Source organism: Sorex fumeus, unplaced genomic scaffold (genome assembly GCF_029834395.1).
Source record: "Sorex fumeus unplaced genomic scaffold, SorFum_2.1 ptg000058l, whole genome shotgun sequence".
NCBI classification, from domain to species: Eukaryota; Metazoa; Chordata; class Mammalia; order Eulipotyphla; family Soricidae; genus Sorex; species Sorex fumeus.
In genome coordinates, this window is record NW_026606115.1 from 20,734,071 (window position 1) to 20,752,653 (window position 18,583).

General features: G+C 37.6%; 1 protein-coding gene across 1 annotated transcript in view; it reads right to left on the reverse strand.

Annotated features, from left to right (window-relative positions):
- The window catches only part of IL1RAPL2 (interleukin 1 receptor accessory protein like 2), a 738,026-nt gene that overhangs the window by 56,285 nt on the left and 663,158 nt on the right, over positions 1-18,583 (reverse strand). Inside the window, exon 6 of the mRNA XM_056125692.1 lies at positions 16,367-16,496. Coding sequence (XP_055981667.1) covers positions 16,367-16,496 — 130 coding nt within the window. The remainder of the gene's footprint in view (positions 1-16,366; positions 16,497-18,583) is intronic.

Consider the following 18,583-nt stretch of genomic DNA (forward strand, 5'->3'; position numbering starts at 1 on the left):
AAGGTTATCCACGACTTCTACTCAGATCTTTCCGATAGCCACGTCCACTTGCCCACATACCAAATTCTGCAGGATCAATATGTTGTTCCCAACGTTCTCCCTTCCAAAATCTGACATGCCATTTCATCGGTTAAGAAGTGTACAGCACCAGGTCCAGACAAGGTCAGACCCGAACACCGAAAAATCTGCTGCCAGCACTCATCAATACACTGGCTGGACTCTTCGCACGCTACCTGTCTGAATGCAAGGTTCTGTTCCAATGTAGAACTGCCAGGACCATCCAGTTGTACAAGAAATGAGACATCGACAACTATCACCCGATCTACTTGTTTTTCATCATCTACAAGTTATTCACTCGAGTCATCCTGAATAGGATTGGCAGAACACTAGGCAAAGGACAACCTTGCGAGCAAGCCAGGTTCCAAAGAGCATGATCGACCATATCCACACGGCGACAAAGCTCATTGAGGTTTTGTGAGAGTTCAGGATGCCTCTCTACAATACCACTCCTGGGAATATATCCCAGAGAGGCGAAAAATACAGTCAAAATGACATCTGCACTTCTATGTTCATTGCTGCACTGTACACAATAGCCAAAATTTGGAAAAAAAAACCCTCGAAAGCCCAAGAACTGATGACTGGTTAAAGAAATTTTGTTACATCTACACAATGGAATACTATGCATCTGTTTGAAAAGATGAAGTCATGAAATTTACATACAAGTGGTTCTACATGGAAAGTATCATGCTAAGTGAAATGAGTCAGAAAGAGAGGGACAGACACAGAAAGATTGCACTCATCTGGGGAATATAAAGTTACAGAATTGGAATCGAACACCCAAGAATAGTTGAGATAAGTACCAGGAGGTTGGCTCCATGGCTTGGAAGCCGGCAGCACATGCTGGGGGAAATACTACATGGAGTAATTCCTTAACATAGTTAATTTTTAGTTCTGAGATAACTTTTTTTACTTAAATTAGTTTGAAAGAAATTCAAAAGATGAAGGTCACATAAAAAAAAAGTAATATAGTATTTCCCAGGAGGGAAGTTAGGAACAGGAATTTGAAGGCTATGCAAGATATGACACTAAAGCTACTTCTTTTGAAATGGAGGGTACAAAGGAGAAGATCCTGGCATTTACTTCAGTAGCTTTAAATGTAACTATTTCCATTCCAAGTCATAATATTTGGAGGTAAGTATATGTAAATCTGAATATCAGCAATTGTATTAATAATAGATGAAAGTTACAGAAATCAGCAACATCAAAACTTTTTAGACATAACTTATTATTTAAAATATTAAAATAATTTAGAAGTTATCACTTCCATACAAGAAACATGTTAAACAAAATGTAAATCAGCAACTCTTCACAGATCCAGGGAAAACTAGTGCCCCTAGACTTGAGGCAGTGGCAAATACTTAGAATCTGGGCTGCAAAGAGTGTAAAGTGTTTGCTTACACTCAGCCAACTTCTGTTGGAGTCCCAGAACTGCATTTTGTCCCTAGAGCCTCGGCAGGTGTAAACCCTGAAAAGAGAGCCAGGAGTAAGTCCTGAGCAGATCTCTGCATGGCACAGAAAAGAAATAAAATACTGAGATTCACAGCTTACTCAAAGCAGAATCCAAAAGTTTTGGTAGAAACAGATGCCGAGAATCACAGTACACTGGCATCAAAAAAACAGCCAGAACTGGTATTGTTTAATTTGCAGTCCATGTGACTAGGGTTCCAGAATTGACCAGTTTGGCTCCATGGGATCTAATCTTAGGTGTGCCCCTACACGTTCATGAGTTTCACTTCTAAGACTTTCCTTAACATAATCAAAGGGGGAATTAATATGAGTTTCCTTTGGACTTGTGGCAAAGTTATAGAGAAAATCAACTGTTCTTCTATGAGCACAGCGTAACTTTCCATATCTTAAACTACTAAATTTTGTCTTGAGGCAAAGTAAATATGCAACTCCAGCTCCCTCAAAGTTTTTCTGCATTGCCTTTGGAAGGGGGGCTGGTGATGAGCAGTACTACTTAAAGGTCATAACCCAGAGGTACAGTCTCACTCAAAGACTTTACCATAGGATTACAGAACACTTATCACCACATCAATTAGGGTCCTACTAGACAGCAAGGCCATTTAGTTAAAGGGAATGAGAAGTGCAGACCTTATTGAAGAAGCAGTCTATAGGAAAATATAATGAAATAAACTATAGAAAATTTTAGGTTTTCATATCTATAATTGTAGTACACATGAAGTAAGTCCCATCTCCTAGCCAAATAAACAATATTTCACGCAAAAAAATCTAATTTTTGCCTAATATATCATTTGTCTGATTTAGCAATAAGAAAATTACAAAGTGTGATGAAAAGAAAAAAACAAAGCCAAACATACAGTCAGAATGATAGTCAGATATGGTAAATTTTTGGTATTATGTGGTGAATATAAAATAATTATAATTAACATGGTTAATTTAAAAAGGATAGGTTAAGAGTAAAAGCGTAAAGTGGATCACATATGTCAATGGATGAGTGATGTAAAAAGAATCGTGTTGATTACTGAATTTTGAGGATGTGATATACATACATAATGAAATACTATGCAGCATCAAAGAGCAATGAAATCATTCAATTCAATGCAACTTGGATGGAACTGGAATATATCATATTAAGTGAAGCAAGAAAAAGAATGACAACTATTAGGTGATCTCACTAATTAGTGACTTATAGAATAACTGGAAGAAGCAATATAATGTATTAAAGGGTAATACTGGGCAATATAATGTATTAAAGGGTAATACTGCACTTGCCTTGCAGACACCTAAAGTTGGATTTGATTCCGAACTTCCCTTATTGTCCCCCAAACCCAGCCAGGGATGATCCATGAGCACAGAGACTGGAGTAAGACCTGAACATCACCAGATGTGGTCCCCCAAAATAAGATATCAAATAAAATTAAAATATGAATTGGAATAACTGTTTTCATCTTTATAGATTCTTTTATAGGGCAGTTCATAATAGAAATCACATTTTAGATAGTGCATCTAGTGTGTACTTGGTATATACGAAGGATATATGTTTTAGGCAGACTATAAATATGCATATGTCAAAGATGAAACCTCATATAAACTATGAATAGTACAAACACAACTGTTTCAAAGTTGTTTTTTAGATAATAGCCATTTGGATTATCTTAAGGAAAACTGCATTGCTTTTGGGTTTATTTCCTTTGAAAATTCGACAAGATTCAGTAAATGTACATTCTCATAAAAGTAGGATACAGTTGGAACCTTATTTACATCAAAGGAAAAGTGATTGATTTTTCCAGTGGGATGGCCTCACAGTGGCAGAAATGAAGTGTGTATTTATGTGTTTGTATGTACTTAAAAGATATGGTGGAACGATAGTAAAGGTAAAGGTAAAGGCCCTCCCATTGTTCATCGATTTGCTCGAGCGGGCCCAGTAACGTCTCCATTGCAGACTTTGTTGTTACTGTGTCTGGCATACCGAATACATCACGGGGAGCTTGCCAGGCTCTGCCGTGCGGGTGAGATACTCTCGGTAGCTTGCCGGGCTCTCCGAGAGGGGCGGAGGAATTGAATTCGGGTCAGCCATGTTGGCTGCGTGCAAGGCAAATGCCCTACCGCTGTGCAGAAAACAGAGTTCATAATTTTGCTTAGGGCTGACTGAAAATTTAATATAATATGTATAATATAGTTTCCTCTATATTTTGCGGATAAGCTACATATTCACAGCTCCATAGTTTTAAATTATGATATGTGATCAATAAATAATTGGGATCTTTAAGATAGATTCACATCTTTCCAAATATAAAATATTTTCACATATGTAGCATATTGTCTCCTTTTGAAAAATCATTTTTCTCACTCAAGAAAGAAGGTTAAGGTAAAGAAAAACAGAAACAAGTTTAAAAAGTTATGGCATCGTCATTGAGGATACCAGATGTAAATGAAGGTTCCTATTTGACTAGAAGCATTTTAGAAATTAAAAAAAATTAAATTATTTTCATTTTAAGAAGCTTATACAAAATTTGAGAAAATTCAATATATTTCAAGTTCTATAAAAGTCAAAAAATGAAGTATTTTATGGTATTTCTTGAGGAAACTACCATAAAATATTGATATGAAGATTTGTAAAGTGAGATTAGTGATGGAAAATTGTTCTCCACTTGGGAAAAGCTATTACACTGAAATTCATGCAGTCTTTTTTGACAATTAGATACAATTCACAACCCTATAGGCAAGTTTAAAGGTATTCTTTATTTTTTAAATTTTTATTGGTGAAACACCATGAGGTATAGTTGTAGACTTACAAATTTTTGTGCTTGGGTTTCAGTTACACAATGATCGATTGCCCATCCCTCCACCAGTGCCCATTCTCCACCACCACTGATCCCAGTATCCCTCCCCCCTATCCCCCCCCCCATCCCACCCTGCCTCTGTGGCAGGGCATTCTCTTTTGTTCTCTCTCTCTCCTTTTGGGTGCTGTGGTTTGCAAAAGAGGCAATGGGTGGCAATCATGTTTGGTCTATAGTCTACTTTCAGAATGCATCTCCCATCCTTGGATGATCCTCCCAACACCCTTTATTTGGTGCTCCTTTCTCTATCTAAGCTGCCTCCCCCCTTCAGCATTTGCGGCTGGCCTCCAAGACATAGAGTAATCCTCTTGGTACTTATCTCAGCTATTGGGTGTTAGTCTCCTATTTTGTTACTTTATGTTCCCCAGATGAATGATATCTTTCTATGCCTGTCTCTATCTTTCTGACTCATTTGACTTTAAAGTTATTATTTCATGTTTAATTGAGCTAGTTCAGTTTTTCCGTAACTTTTATTAGCTCTGTGGAATGTATACTTGAATAGTAAATTATTATTTTAGTAAATCATCAAGCATCTACTAACACAAATTAAAGACAGGTCTATAAAAATGTGAAACTCCACAAACCTTCATGGACTCAATATTATCCAAATATTTTTCATTAATTTATTTTTTATTTTATTTTACTAAAACACCCTGTTTTACAAAGCTATTCATATTTGAGTTTTAGAAATACAATGTTCAAGTACCAATCCCACCACCAATGTCAACTTCCTTCCACCAGTGTTCCCAAGTTCTCTCCTGTCAACCCCTAGCTTGCTACCCTACAGTCACATTATTAAATTTCATTCTTGAAGTTTATATATCTTTCTTTCAATGTTGTTGGTTCTGTTACTGTTTATTGCAATTATTTTAAATGGTAGATATGAATAGCAAAACTTGTAGCAGTATACTACTTCCTCCTAAATTCCCTTAAAATTCCCACCAATAATATATTCTGGGGTCAGTGGAAAGATATTTGTGCATGGAAACTACAATTGAGTTGAGATTTATTTTAGGGCTCATTCTCTTAGCAACACTAGAAAATTGGTAAGGATATAACAATTTTTGCCTCAGGGGTGACAGGTCTATGAAAAATCTGTACACCCAGGATGAATACTGAGTATTTTGGGTATTGTAAAAGTAGTACATGGGTTAAGGCACTTACTTTACATGAGATCCCCAGCATCAAACATAGTCACAAACAGGAGTGATCTCTAAGATAGGGATAGGAATAAGGCAGGAGCACTGTTCAGTGTGGCCCTCAAACCAAAAGCAACAACCAAAAAAATGACTGAGTACTTTGGAAGATACCAGGAACCGTGAAACTCATTTAGTAATGGTTAAATTACTAAAAGAGGCAAAAATGAGAACTCCAAACTGGCTAGTGTTTGATCAAAGGTTCTAGTCAACCTACAGGGAAATTTCTAAAATGTAGATGTTGCACTACTATAGTGAGAGCAACGTTAATTTCAGCAAAATTTTGTCAAATATACAAGCCTTTTTCCTAGGTAGAATTTTCCAAATTTCTCTTTTTTTTGGGGGGGGGGAATACTAAGAGATCAAAAGTTGCAGCACATACTTCTAAGATAAAACTGCTGCCCAGAAAATGGAGAAACAAGGGTGCCTCTGTCAAGCTTCTCCAAATGTTAACTGCTTGAGGACAACTTTATTACATATCACTTCTTATATATCGACTGTCCAATGCACTTCTGGCATATATGTATATGAGTTGAGATTCAATTAAAGTATGGAGTAAATAAAGAACCTGAAAAGAAAATTATGCAGACAGAAAGAAATTTTGTTTCCGGAATGTTTTTGAGAGGAATAGTATACTTAACAATAAGCATTCTGCCTTAAGAACTGTTTCCTTTGGAGAAAATATGTAGGCAATGAGAAAATGAAGATCTTCTCTTGACTGAACTTATAATACAATTGGAAATTTTTTTAGTAAAACTATTAGATGTGTACCAATTGAGTTGCTGTGCCAAAATATTCTATGACTAGTTTTGAGATTGGTTTCAAAGAATTAAAGGCAGATTCTAATAATAAAATCCTGTTAGAAGTAAATAGCTATTGCCTGAAGGAATCCCTGCACCTAAGTAGATAACAAACAGACAGATATGTTACTCAATTGTTATGTCTTGTCCTCCCATTGTTCATTGATTTGCTCAAGCGGGCACCAGTAATGTCTCCATTGTGAGGTTTGTTGCTACTTGTTGTTACTGTTTTTTTTAAATTTTTATTAGTGATTTGCTTGATCGTCGATTTGCTTGAGCGGGCCCAGTAACGTCTCCATTGGAGACTTTGTTGTTACTGTGTCTGGCATATCCAATATTCTCGGTAGCTTGCCGGGCTCTCCGAGAGGGGCGGAGGAATCGAACTCGGGTCGGCCATGTTGGCCACTTGTAAGGCGAACGCCCTACCCGCTGTGAGAAAAATAAAGTCACAAAATACCTGAATGTCAATATTTCAAGGGCTGACTCCCCAGTAGTGTGATTAGCTCCTGGATTTGTAGTTTGCTTTGTTCTGGGGTCACACTCAGCAGTACTCAGGGGCTACTCTAGGCTCAGAGTTCAGAGGTTGCTCTTGGTAGTACTCAAGGGACCATGCAGTACTAGGGATCAAACCAAGCAAAGCCCTGGATTTGTAAAATAGAGTAGTTAAATCTTTAATATGTGATGCTTTACTATACATTAAATTATCTTGTCTAGTGCACTGGGGGAAAATGTTGAAATAAATAAAAGGGGCCTACCTCAGTGGCCTTCCATGCATAGAGCTGTTTGACCCCTCCCTGGCCCTTTACTACATGTGTGGTGCAACGGTAGTGGCAGTGCCCTTTCTGAGTATGGTGTCACATTAAGGTGTACAGCTTCTGCCTCAAAACAGCAAACAAATGAGTGCGAGCACCTCAACTAAAATGTGTGATCTTGGTTAATACTGCAATCAGGTGTGCTGATCCCTAGTCGTTGTAACAAAGGGGGAAGGTGGTGGCAATGGTAAGTCATTGCAACAACAAAGGTTAAGAAAAAATGTGGCAGTCTGAAGTATAGGTGTTCCATTATTTATGAACCGAACTGTGTAAAGGGCAAGGAACTGATTCAAAAAACATTTTAAAAGACCCTGACTTAAAACTGAACTGGGTTTTTTTGTACTTGTTTTCTTTTGGGGCCACCCCCAGAAGTGCTAAGGGCCTACTCCTTGCTCTGCACTCAGGGCACACTCCTGGTGGGCTCTGGGGGAACATATGGGGTGCCAGAGATTGAACCTGGGTTTAGCTGCATGCAAGAAAAACATCCTACCCTCTGTACTACCTCTCCAGCCCTTAGCTGTTTATTTGAAAGTAGCACAGCGGGTAGGGCGTTGGCCTTACAAGCGGCCAACATGGCCGACCCGAGTTCGATTCCTCTGCCCCTCTCGGAGAGCCCCGCAAGCTACCGAGAGTATTCGATATGCCAGACACAGTAACAACAAAGTCTCCAATGGAGACGTTACTGGGCCCGCTCGAGCAAATCGACGATCAACGGGAGGGCCTTTACCTTTACCTTTACCTTTTATTAGTGAGACATCATGAGGTATAGTTGCAGACTTACAAATATCTGTGCTTGGGTTTCAATTATCCAATGATCAAATACCCATCCCTTCACCAGTGCCCATTTCCCACCAACATGGATCCCAGTATCCCTCCCACTCCCTATCCCCCCCCATCCTACCCTGCCTCTGTGGCAGGGCATTCCCTTTTGTTCTCTCTCTCTTATTGGGTGTTGTGGTTTGCAAAAGAGACAATGGGTGACAATCGTGTTTGGCCTACAGTCTACTTTCAGCATGCTTCTGTTTTTGATATAAGGAATACGCCCTGGGTATTTGTGTGGGTGGGATACTCTTGGTAGCTTGCCTGGCTCTCCGACAGAGATGGAGAAATCAAACCCGGTTTGGCTGCATGCAAGGCAAACGCCCTATCCACTGTGCTATCATGCCTGATAATTGTGTATCATTACACAATTAATATTATGAAATGGCCAATTGTTTATCCTAGCCAGTAATCCCTGCTACCTTATCCTACTCTGAAGATGACTTATTTACCTAGTAACATACATATGTTCCTACTGCTTTATTTCCTGATAGAAGCAGTAGGACCTAACACTTCTGTTGTAAAATTATGCAAAAACCTTGGAAAACATTTTTTTCAATGCACTTGGCATATTTAAATAAAGCAGGAAAAGAAAAATTGGTAAATTAAAAAAAATTATGTACTCTCAATGAAGATGTTACTGGGCCCGCTCGAGCAAATTGACGAACAATGGGAGGACAGTGTCACAGTGCTGTTTTTCTTAATAATTGATAAGTGACTGCAATAAAGGTACCATAGAACATCAGATGCTACTAGTGAATCTAAGAATGGAATATATAGAAATTCTCTATAAAAGCTTTTATGGACTGTTTTCTGCCCTCACCCCTCTACATTCACATATTGAAATGTGGGAGCAGAGATGTAGTACAGCACATTGGGTACTTTCCTTAACATGGTCTACATGTGTTCGATCTGTGGCACCCCAAAGTGTCCCTTGAGCCTGTCCAGAGCGGTCCATGAGCACAAAGTCCAGAAATTAGGCCTCTAGTATAGGCATATGTGGTCCCCAAAATAATAAACAAACAAAAAGATATATTTAAATGCTAAATATTAATGCAATGGGATCAGAGGCTGTGCATATGTGTTTGGCCGGGGTGGGCTTTGGGAAAGTGATTATCTTATAGTGGTAGAGGTCTAATGAATGTGTTTGTTACCCTTGAAAACAACAAGTGCTGGGAAGAGTATGGAGACAATTAAACAAGTATACTGTCTCAGAAAATGCAAACTGTTTCAGCCAGTTTATAAAATCTTATGGAAACACTATTTATTGAAAATGTGTAATCAATATATAATATTCCAATATATAAGCAATACCACTCAGTCTTTCCTCAATATAGTCAAAGCCATCTACCACAAGTCCACGGCAAGTATCATTCTCAATAGGGAAAAACTAAAAGCCTTCCCTCTAAGATCGGGCACGATATAAGGTTGCCCACTTTCGCCACTCCTATTCAATATAGTACTGGAAGTCCTGGCCATAGCAGTTAGGCAAGAAAAAGATATCAAGGGCATAAAGATAGGAAAGGATGAGATCAACTATCACTATTTGTAGAAGATAGGATACTAAGAAAACCCTAAGAACTCCTAGACACAATAGGTCAATATAGAAAAAGGGAAGGCCACAAAATCAACACCCAAAAGTCCATGGCTTTCTTATATATAAATAATAAAAGAGAAGAAAACTGCATTTAAAAAAACAACAATTCCGTTCACACTAGTACCTCAAAAAATCAAGTACCTTGAAATCAGCCTAACCAAAGAGGTGAAAGAACTATACATGGAAGATTATAAAACATTTCTTCAAGAAATAAAAGAGGACACCAGGAAATGGAGACACATCCCCTGCTCATGGATTAACATCATCAAAATGACAATACTGCCCAAAGCACTATATAAATTTAATGTAGTCCCAATTAGGATACTCGTGACATTCTCCAAATAAATAGACAAAACACTCCTGAAATTCATATGGAACAATAAACCCCCATGGATATCTAAAGCAAGCCTTGGGAAAAAGAAGATGGGTGGCATCATCTTCCCTAAGTTCAAACTATACTACAAGGCAGTAGTAATTTAAACAACATGGTATTGGGCTAGAAACAGACCTGCAGACCAATGGAATAGAGTTGAGTATGCTGTCACAGATCCCCAAATATATGGCCACTTAATTTTTGACAAAGGAACAGGAAATGTGAAGTGGAAAAAGGAAATCCTCTTCAACAAGTGGTGCTGGGAAAACTGGATAGCTACCTGCTAAAAATGAACTCTGACCTCTGTCTAATGCCAGGCACAAAAGTCAGATCAAAGTGGATTAAAGCCCTAAATATCAGACATGAATCCATAAGGTACATAGAGGAAAATGTAAGCAGAAGCCTCTATGACATTGAAACTAAAAGCATCTTTAAGGATGAAACAGCACTGACCATGCAAGTGGAAGCAAACATAAACAAATGGGACTACATCAAACGAAGAATCTTCTGCACTTCAAAAGAAACAGTGACCAAAATACATAAAGAGCCCACAGAATGAGAAAGAATATTTAACCAATACCTATCTGATAAGGGATTAATATCCAGGATATACAAGACACTAGTAGAATTGTACAAAGAAAAAAATCTCCAACCCCATCAAAAAATGAGGAGAAGAAATGAACAGAAGTTTCCTCAAAGAAAGAAATACAAATGGGCAAAAGGCACATGAAAAAATGCTCCACATCACTAGTCATCAGGGAGATGCAAATCAAAACAACAATGAGATATCATCTCACAACGGAGACTGGCACACATTCAAAAGAACAAAAACAACCAGTGTTGGCGTGGTTATGGGGGAAAAGGAACTCTCCTTCACTGTTGGTGGGAGTGCCAACTGGTCCAGCCTTTCTGAAAAACAATATGGACAGTCCTTCAAAAACTAGAAATTGAGCTCCCATATGACCCCGCAATACCACTTCTGGGAATATATGCCGAGTTCGCAAAAAGGCACAGTAGAAATGACATCTGTACCAATATGTTCATTGTAGCACTGTTCACAATAGACAAAATCTGTAAACAACCCAAGTGCCCTAGTGCAGATGACTGGTTAAAGAAACTTTGTTATATCTACACAATGGAATACTATCCAGCTTCTATAATAGATGTAGTAATGAAATTTGCTTATAAGTTGATAGACATGGAGAGTATCATTCTAAGTGAAATGCGTCAGAAAGAGAGGGACAGACATAGAAGGTCTGCACTCATTTGTGGGTATAGAATAACATAGCATGAGGTTGACACCCAAGGATAGTAGATACAAGCACCAGGAGGATTTCTCCATAGCTTGAAGCCTGCCTCATAAGTGGAGGGGAGAAGGCAGATGGAATAGAGAAGGGATCACTAAGAAAATGATGGCTAGAGGAATCAGTCTGGATGGGAGATGTGTGACGAAATTATGCCGAAAGTATGGACCCAACATGATGTCCTCTCAGTGTCTGTATTGCAAACCTTAGTGTCCAAAGTAGAGAGCGAGTATGGGGAACATTGTCTGCCATGGAGGTGGGGGGAGGGTTAGAGAGGGGCTATACTGGGGAAATTGGTGATGGGGAATGTGCACTGGTGGAGGGATGGGTGTTTGATCATTGTGTGATTGTAACCCAAGCATGAAAGCTTGTAACTTTCTCACAGTGATTCAATAACATTAAAAAAAAAAGCAGGAGGCAAGGGTTAAAAATAACCTTGTAGCTCATTGATATGGTAATTATCTTGACAGTGATGATACTTTCATAGGGTATTCATATATCAATCAATCTTTATTGATCATGTATTTTAAATTCTTTGATGTGTATCACATGCCAATTTTTACTCAATAAAACTTTTTCTGATTATTATAGTTTAGGGAATTACAATAGTGCTAAAATTTATGGTATTCATAGACAAAATTCTTACATCTATCATCTATCAAAAAATGTAGAGAGTTTTATTGCAATACAGGAGAGATAACTATTTTGGTTCTAATTATGACTCTTGACCATGAAAATCTGAGCTTTCTCATAGCAGAGATATTCTACTATATACATTATACATAAAACTCTCTCCTTGGGGATCATTTTCTGTCTTTCAAAAATGAAGAGTGACCCTCGAAGTCTTTTACAGTCAGATTGACAGATAAAAATTTTAAAGATGTAACTTATAAAATAAAATTTTGGCTTCTCAATTAGTGCTCAGGTATGCTAGATTCCACTCTTGGCAATACTCAGTCAGCTGTGTTGGTTGTATGGTTCAATACATGAATGCAATGCTTCTATGACCTTGTGATTCTTGGGTCACTAGGTAAAAAGTGATTCCCAAGGGGCATACAGTGTCAGGGATCAAACTCAGGACCTCGCACATGTCGGGCGTGTGCTTCAATCCTTTGAATTATCTCACTGCTCACCTTCTCTAGAATAATTATAAATAAATTCAGTCACAAGGATCTCATATATTTAACCTGAAATTAGTTAAAAAGGTATTCAGATTGGGAAACTTAAAAATTAAAATATATATTGACAATTATTTGCTCTTATTTGTATATGGAATAAAAATGATTATTCTCTATATTTGTTCTGTGTGAGAGTGTACCTCAGAATATTTCTTGTTCTGTTTGTTTTTGGTTTATGGTCACACCCAATTATGCTCAAGGCTTACACCTGGCTCTGTGTTCTAGTATCATTCCTGGCTGCATCTGTGGGCTTATAGGTGGTGCCAGGAACTGAACCTGAGTTGGACAAGTGCAAGGCAAACACTTTAACTCCTTTACTATCATTCTGACCCAATTTCATAAAAGTTTTATCATGTGAAAAAATAAACCCCAAATAGATAGTAGGTACAGAATTTTCTTTGGAAATGATCAAAATTATCTGAAGGTAGCTGGTGGTAGTTGTTGTAGTAGTGCTGTAGCACTGTAGCACTCTCCTACCGTTGTTCATAAATTTGCTCGAGTGGGCACCAGTAACGTCTTCATTGTGAGACTCGATGTTACTGTTTTTGGCATATCGAATTTTGAATATGCAACCGGTTGCTTGCCAGGCTCTGCCATGCTGGTGGGATACTCTCGGTAGCTTACTGGGCTCTCCAAGAGGGATGGAGGAATTGAACCTGGGTCGACCTTGTGCAAGGCAAAGGCCCTGCCCTCTGTGCTATTGCTGGTAGTAGTACTGTGAATGTCTTAAATGTCCCTATACTATATTCTTTAAAATAGTGCATATTACGTTTATTGTATCCACCACACCAACAAAAATATCCATATATTTTTTATTTCTACTTCATTATTCCCCTATCAGCTATTACTATCATAGTTTCTATCTTTATTCTGAGTATCTAATATAAAATAAATGATATAAAATATATCTTGTCATTTCCTTTGCTGAGAATGTTTTCAAGATTTGTACATGTAATAGGTAAGTACTTCTTTAATTCCTCATAATATTTGAATAATTAATTTGACTAATTTAATTTCTCATAATGTCTGAATATTTCATTGTATGAATGAATAGAGCAGATTTTATTTACCCATTCATTTATTGATGTATATTTTTATTACTTTCACATTTTTCTAAATAAAAAGAAAAGTACGACTACAAATATTCCCGGGCCAGGAGGATTGGTCCTCAGTCAGAAGCTGCCTCAAATTCTTGAGGAGAAAGAAGTTGGGACAGAGACGAAAACACTATGACAATGATAATTGGAAAAAATCTTTCTGGATGAGAACTATGTGCTGAAAGTAGGTAAAGCAACAAATATGATAACTTCACTGTATCTGTACCGCAAACCATAATGCTCAAAAGTGACAGAGAGAAGAGAAATAAGAGGAAGTGCCTGCCAGAGAGGCAGGCTGGGGAGTCGGGGAGTGTGGCAGGAGGGAAACTAGGGACATTTGTGGTGGGAAGTGTACACTGATGGGAGATAGGTGTTGGAACATTGTAGCACTAAAACCCTATCATGAACAGCTTTGTAACTGTGTATCTTACAGTAATAAAAGTGTACTACTACAAATATCCCCTTTAAACTTGTTATGGGAACTTATGTTTTTATTATCTTAAACACCTATAAGGGGAATTTCTGGAAACTTTCTGTTTATCTATTTGAGGACCTGTCAATCTTTTATCAAAAGGCGTTATAATTTTTACACTCTCACAAACTGTGTCTGAGGGTCCCAGGTTCTCCACATCTTCACCAACAGCTGTTAAAATCTAACATTTTAATTATAATTATCCTACTAGTACAATGTGGTGTCATGGTATTTTAATTTGCTTTATCCTGATGAAAAATGATACCAGCACGTTCTCATGTATGAGAACCAAGAATTATGTTCATGTGGTCAATTGTTTGCATAGGTTTCATGAACTCTGAAAGTTACAGACCTATTGTCTAGATACAAGAAGAGAGACTATGATAGTAGTTATTGTCTATTACATTTAATCATAATAAATCATAGAATGTGTACTTGTTACTTTTACACTGGTATATATTCTAAAAGAAAAGTAGAATTACACACTTTTACATAATTTTTACTGAAACCTTACATTAGTTTCCACTTAATAATTCTTAAGGGACGTAGAGGTGGTAATAGGGGTCTAATTTCTTTCATTTACTTTTTTTGGGGGGGGAGTTATATCAAGCAATGCCCAGGGTTGTTTTCTGACTCTGTGTTTAGATATCACTCCTGACAGTGCTAGTATAACATTATCTATTGCCAAGGACATAACCTAGATTATTTGCATGCAAGGCAAGAGGCATGCATGCAGGGCAGCTTATCTGGTAGACTTTTTCTATTTTGGAATGAGAAATGTACACTCTATGGTATTATCTCTAAAATAAAAGTGAAACCTTAAAGACTATGTAAAGTAGTAATAATTCCCTATCTTTTATTTATGCAGATGAGAAGGTACTAAACAGGGTAAGAAAATTAATAGAATAGTTGTCTGCCTACCAGAAATTTATCTAACAGGTAAGTTAAGGGTTCTAAGTTTTCTTCTATGGTTTGTTGAAAGTTCAGAGTTTGTTAGTTCACTAACAAACCTGAAAGATCAGTCACTTTCAGAATGAACATGAATACTAGGAAAAATAGACACTACATTACAAAGAGTTGATAATTATTTTGACAAGCGCCATTTTATTACTGTCAGCACAGTTGTATACCTATGATATTTGAACACTACACTCCCAAGGCATAACTGACTATTTGTCTGGTTCTATGAAGTATTACCTATAAAACCAAGCTTTCTTGCCATAGTGCCCCGAGCTCTGAAAAAATAAAGGAATTTTCTTTGGTAGCCTGTAGGGGGTCATTACACCCAAAACCATGTCATTAGAAACTGAGAAGACCTTCATATCTTGCTAGCTTACAAATTTGCAGTTTTTAAGAAATCACGATCACAATCATCCTGTTGTTTGTCTATTGCCATGAGCAGGCACCAGTAATGTCTCCTTCATCCTAGCCCTGAGAAATGCTCTTTCATGGTTAGGAGAATGACAGCCATCATTGTTACTGGTATTTGGTATATTGAGTACGCCACAGGGAATTTGTTAGACTCTGCCGTGGGGGCAGGATATATTTGGTAGCCTGCCGGGTTGTCCAAAGTAAGAATGAGATAATCCGCGGCTGCTGCGCGCTTCCGGGAGCTGGGTTTTATAGTCTCTGGTCTTAGCCGTTGATGGGATTACCTGGCTCCGGGGGGCAGTTGGTGGGTGTGACGCCTGCCTACTGGAAGATGGGGGATATGGGTAGAGGATGCTCAGCCCCAATCCGAGCAGGTTTGGAAATCTCAGCCCCAGGACCCGCATGCCTGGGTTCCTCTGCCGGTTCCTTCATGGATGAGGCTTGTTTGGACATATGGAGAGTGGTCTAGGCATGGCTGTATAATTATTTTTAAATTTTAAATCTAAGGCAAAGTATTTTGATTTTAGCTAATTTGTAAATCACTATTTATTAACTCTATTCTGAGCGACTTTGTGAAATCACAAGATAGACTTTGAGGTGTACGTTGTTTTAATACCAATCCCTCCACCAGTGTGGCATTCTGTCACCAATGTCCCTAGGTTCCTCCGACCCTGCCTACCTCTTTGGAAGACGCATTTTTAAGTTTAGTCATTATAGTTTGGATCTCCTCCTAATTGCAGTATTAGTTTTTTTTTGTTTTGTTTTGCTTTTTTAGATTATTGAATCACTGTGATTACAGTATTAAGACAAGGGTATTCAAGGTGGGGGGGAGGACCTAAATTACATTTGCATTTCTTAGGACACGCAGATTATCTCCAACAGATCAATTTTTAGAAAATGAATGATTAGGATATACTCTTCTAAAATGTTTTATTGCTTAACTGAAAATACTGCAAATAACATTAGCAATTCAAGTTCTGTACCTTATTTCACCTTCTCTGATGTGATTTGCCAGTTCTTCAATAAACTTCTCCCCTTTCATCCAGTAGATCATTGGCCCAGATTCTCCACTGAATCCAAAGAATGCCTTGCAAGGAATGTTCAGAGGTTTACCTGAGAATTACAGAGAAAAAGAAATAAATCATTCCTCGTTATAATCTAAAGACAGAAAAATACAGTATCCCAAGGAAAACCCAGAGGTGCCGAGTTCTTACTTTTCTTCCAATTGTCACAATACAAGAGAAAAAAATTTCAGTAGTTTGGAACATCTTAAAAAATATAAAATTTAGGGGGCTGGAGAGATAGCACAGAGGGTAGGGCGTTTGCCTTGAACGCAGCCAACCTGGGTTTGATTCCCAGCATCCCATATGGTCTCCTGAGCACGCCAGGAGTAACTCCTGAGTGCAGAGCCAGGACTAACCCCTGTGCATCGCCAGGTGTGACCCAAAAAGAAACAAAAATTAATATATTATCAGAAAGGAAACAATAAGAAAGCTAATTTTTAGGACTGCTTATTTTTTAACAGATTCTTGAAACTAAATGAAATAATCAAATGGAAATAACTTATTTTCCCTTTGAAAATTTTAATTATTCCATTTTTTTATATTTTATCTTGAGCCTAGAATTAACCGAAAGTTTAAGTCAATTTTTGATTGGTGAAATGTAATTTCATCATAGAATATGCACTGCTTTTCTGATTTTGCATAGACGTGTTATTTTTTCTGATGACAGTCTATCCTAATGGTAAAAACATAATACAAATGAAAGGAGCACGTATTTTTGGATTTTTAGGTCACACTCAGCTTATCAGGGAGCTTATTCCTGACTCTGTGCTCAGGTATCATTCCTAATATCACTGTTTGGGGGATCATTTAAAATACCCAAATATGAACCTGAATTGGCCACATGCAAGGCATGCTTCTTATCTGCTCTACTATCTCTCCTACCCCAAAGGGAGAAATTTTTAGTTGAAAATGTTTCTATAAAATTTACATGCAGGTAAGTCTCACTTTAAGCACATTTTATTTTTTCTTTGTGTCAACCATAGTACCTGAATATGCTATGCAATATTTCTGCACTTTTATTATACCGCTAAAGCATTTTAATTGTAAATTTATCATTATATATGAAAGAAACTACTTTTGCTGTAATTGATTCAATTTTCTCCCTGCAATATAGATGAATAAAGGAAGAGTATTACAGAAACAATAACCTTGGCATTTCTGACAAAGGAATTCCCTGATTCATAATCCTCATATAACATAACATATTCTCTACAAATTACAATATTCCTCTGGCTATAACATTGGATAAAGTACTTTTAAAATATTTTTCTTGTTGAGTATGTGGTGGACTTGTTCCCATAATCCCTCTAAGTCATGGACATATTCTATTCTTAACTCAATCCGAATTTCAATGTTTTAAGAACAATTACTTTCTGGCACTCTTCATTTGATTATTATCATTAGTTGATGAATCTCTTAGAAGACAATTTCCCAGTGAAACAATAATAATTTTAGTTATGAATTACATTAAGACAAAGAAGAAAATTTTAAAAACCTAACAGACCTGTAGATGGTGGGTAGTAGGTTAGGCAGAATTGGAGTACATGACTTGTTGCCAGTATTAATCTTTTTACAGTGAAAATTTATATGCAGTTAATTAACATTTCATAGACCTTTAGGATTATTCACTTGTCAGAAATATTGATATCAAAGTTGTAAAATATGTCCAATGCTAATATATAACAAAGTTGTTTACAAACAACTTTTGTTTTATTATATATTAGCATGGCCTGGAGCGATAGCACAGCGGTAGGGCATTTGCCTTACAAGCGGCCAACATGGCCGACCCGAGTTCGATTCCTCTGTCCCTCTCAGAGAGCCCGGCAAGCTACCGAGAGTATCTCGCCCTCACGGCAGAGCCTGGCAAGCTAACCGTGACGTATTTGATATGCCAAACACAGTAACAAGAAGTCTTATGATAGAGACGTTACTGGGCCCGCTCGAGCAAATCGATGAACAACGGGAGGACCGTGATATATTAGCATTGGACTTTTTTTTTTGCTTTGATATGCTCTATGACATAAACTCCTTGAAAAATAGAAGATAGCTGTGTATGCTTCAAAGTGTCCTGGACTTGGATCCAAGTTTTGGATCTACATGAAGAAGCAACTCTCTGACCCTTGAGCATATTACCTA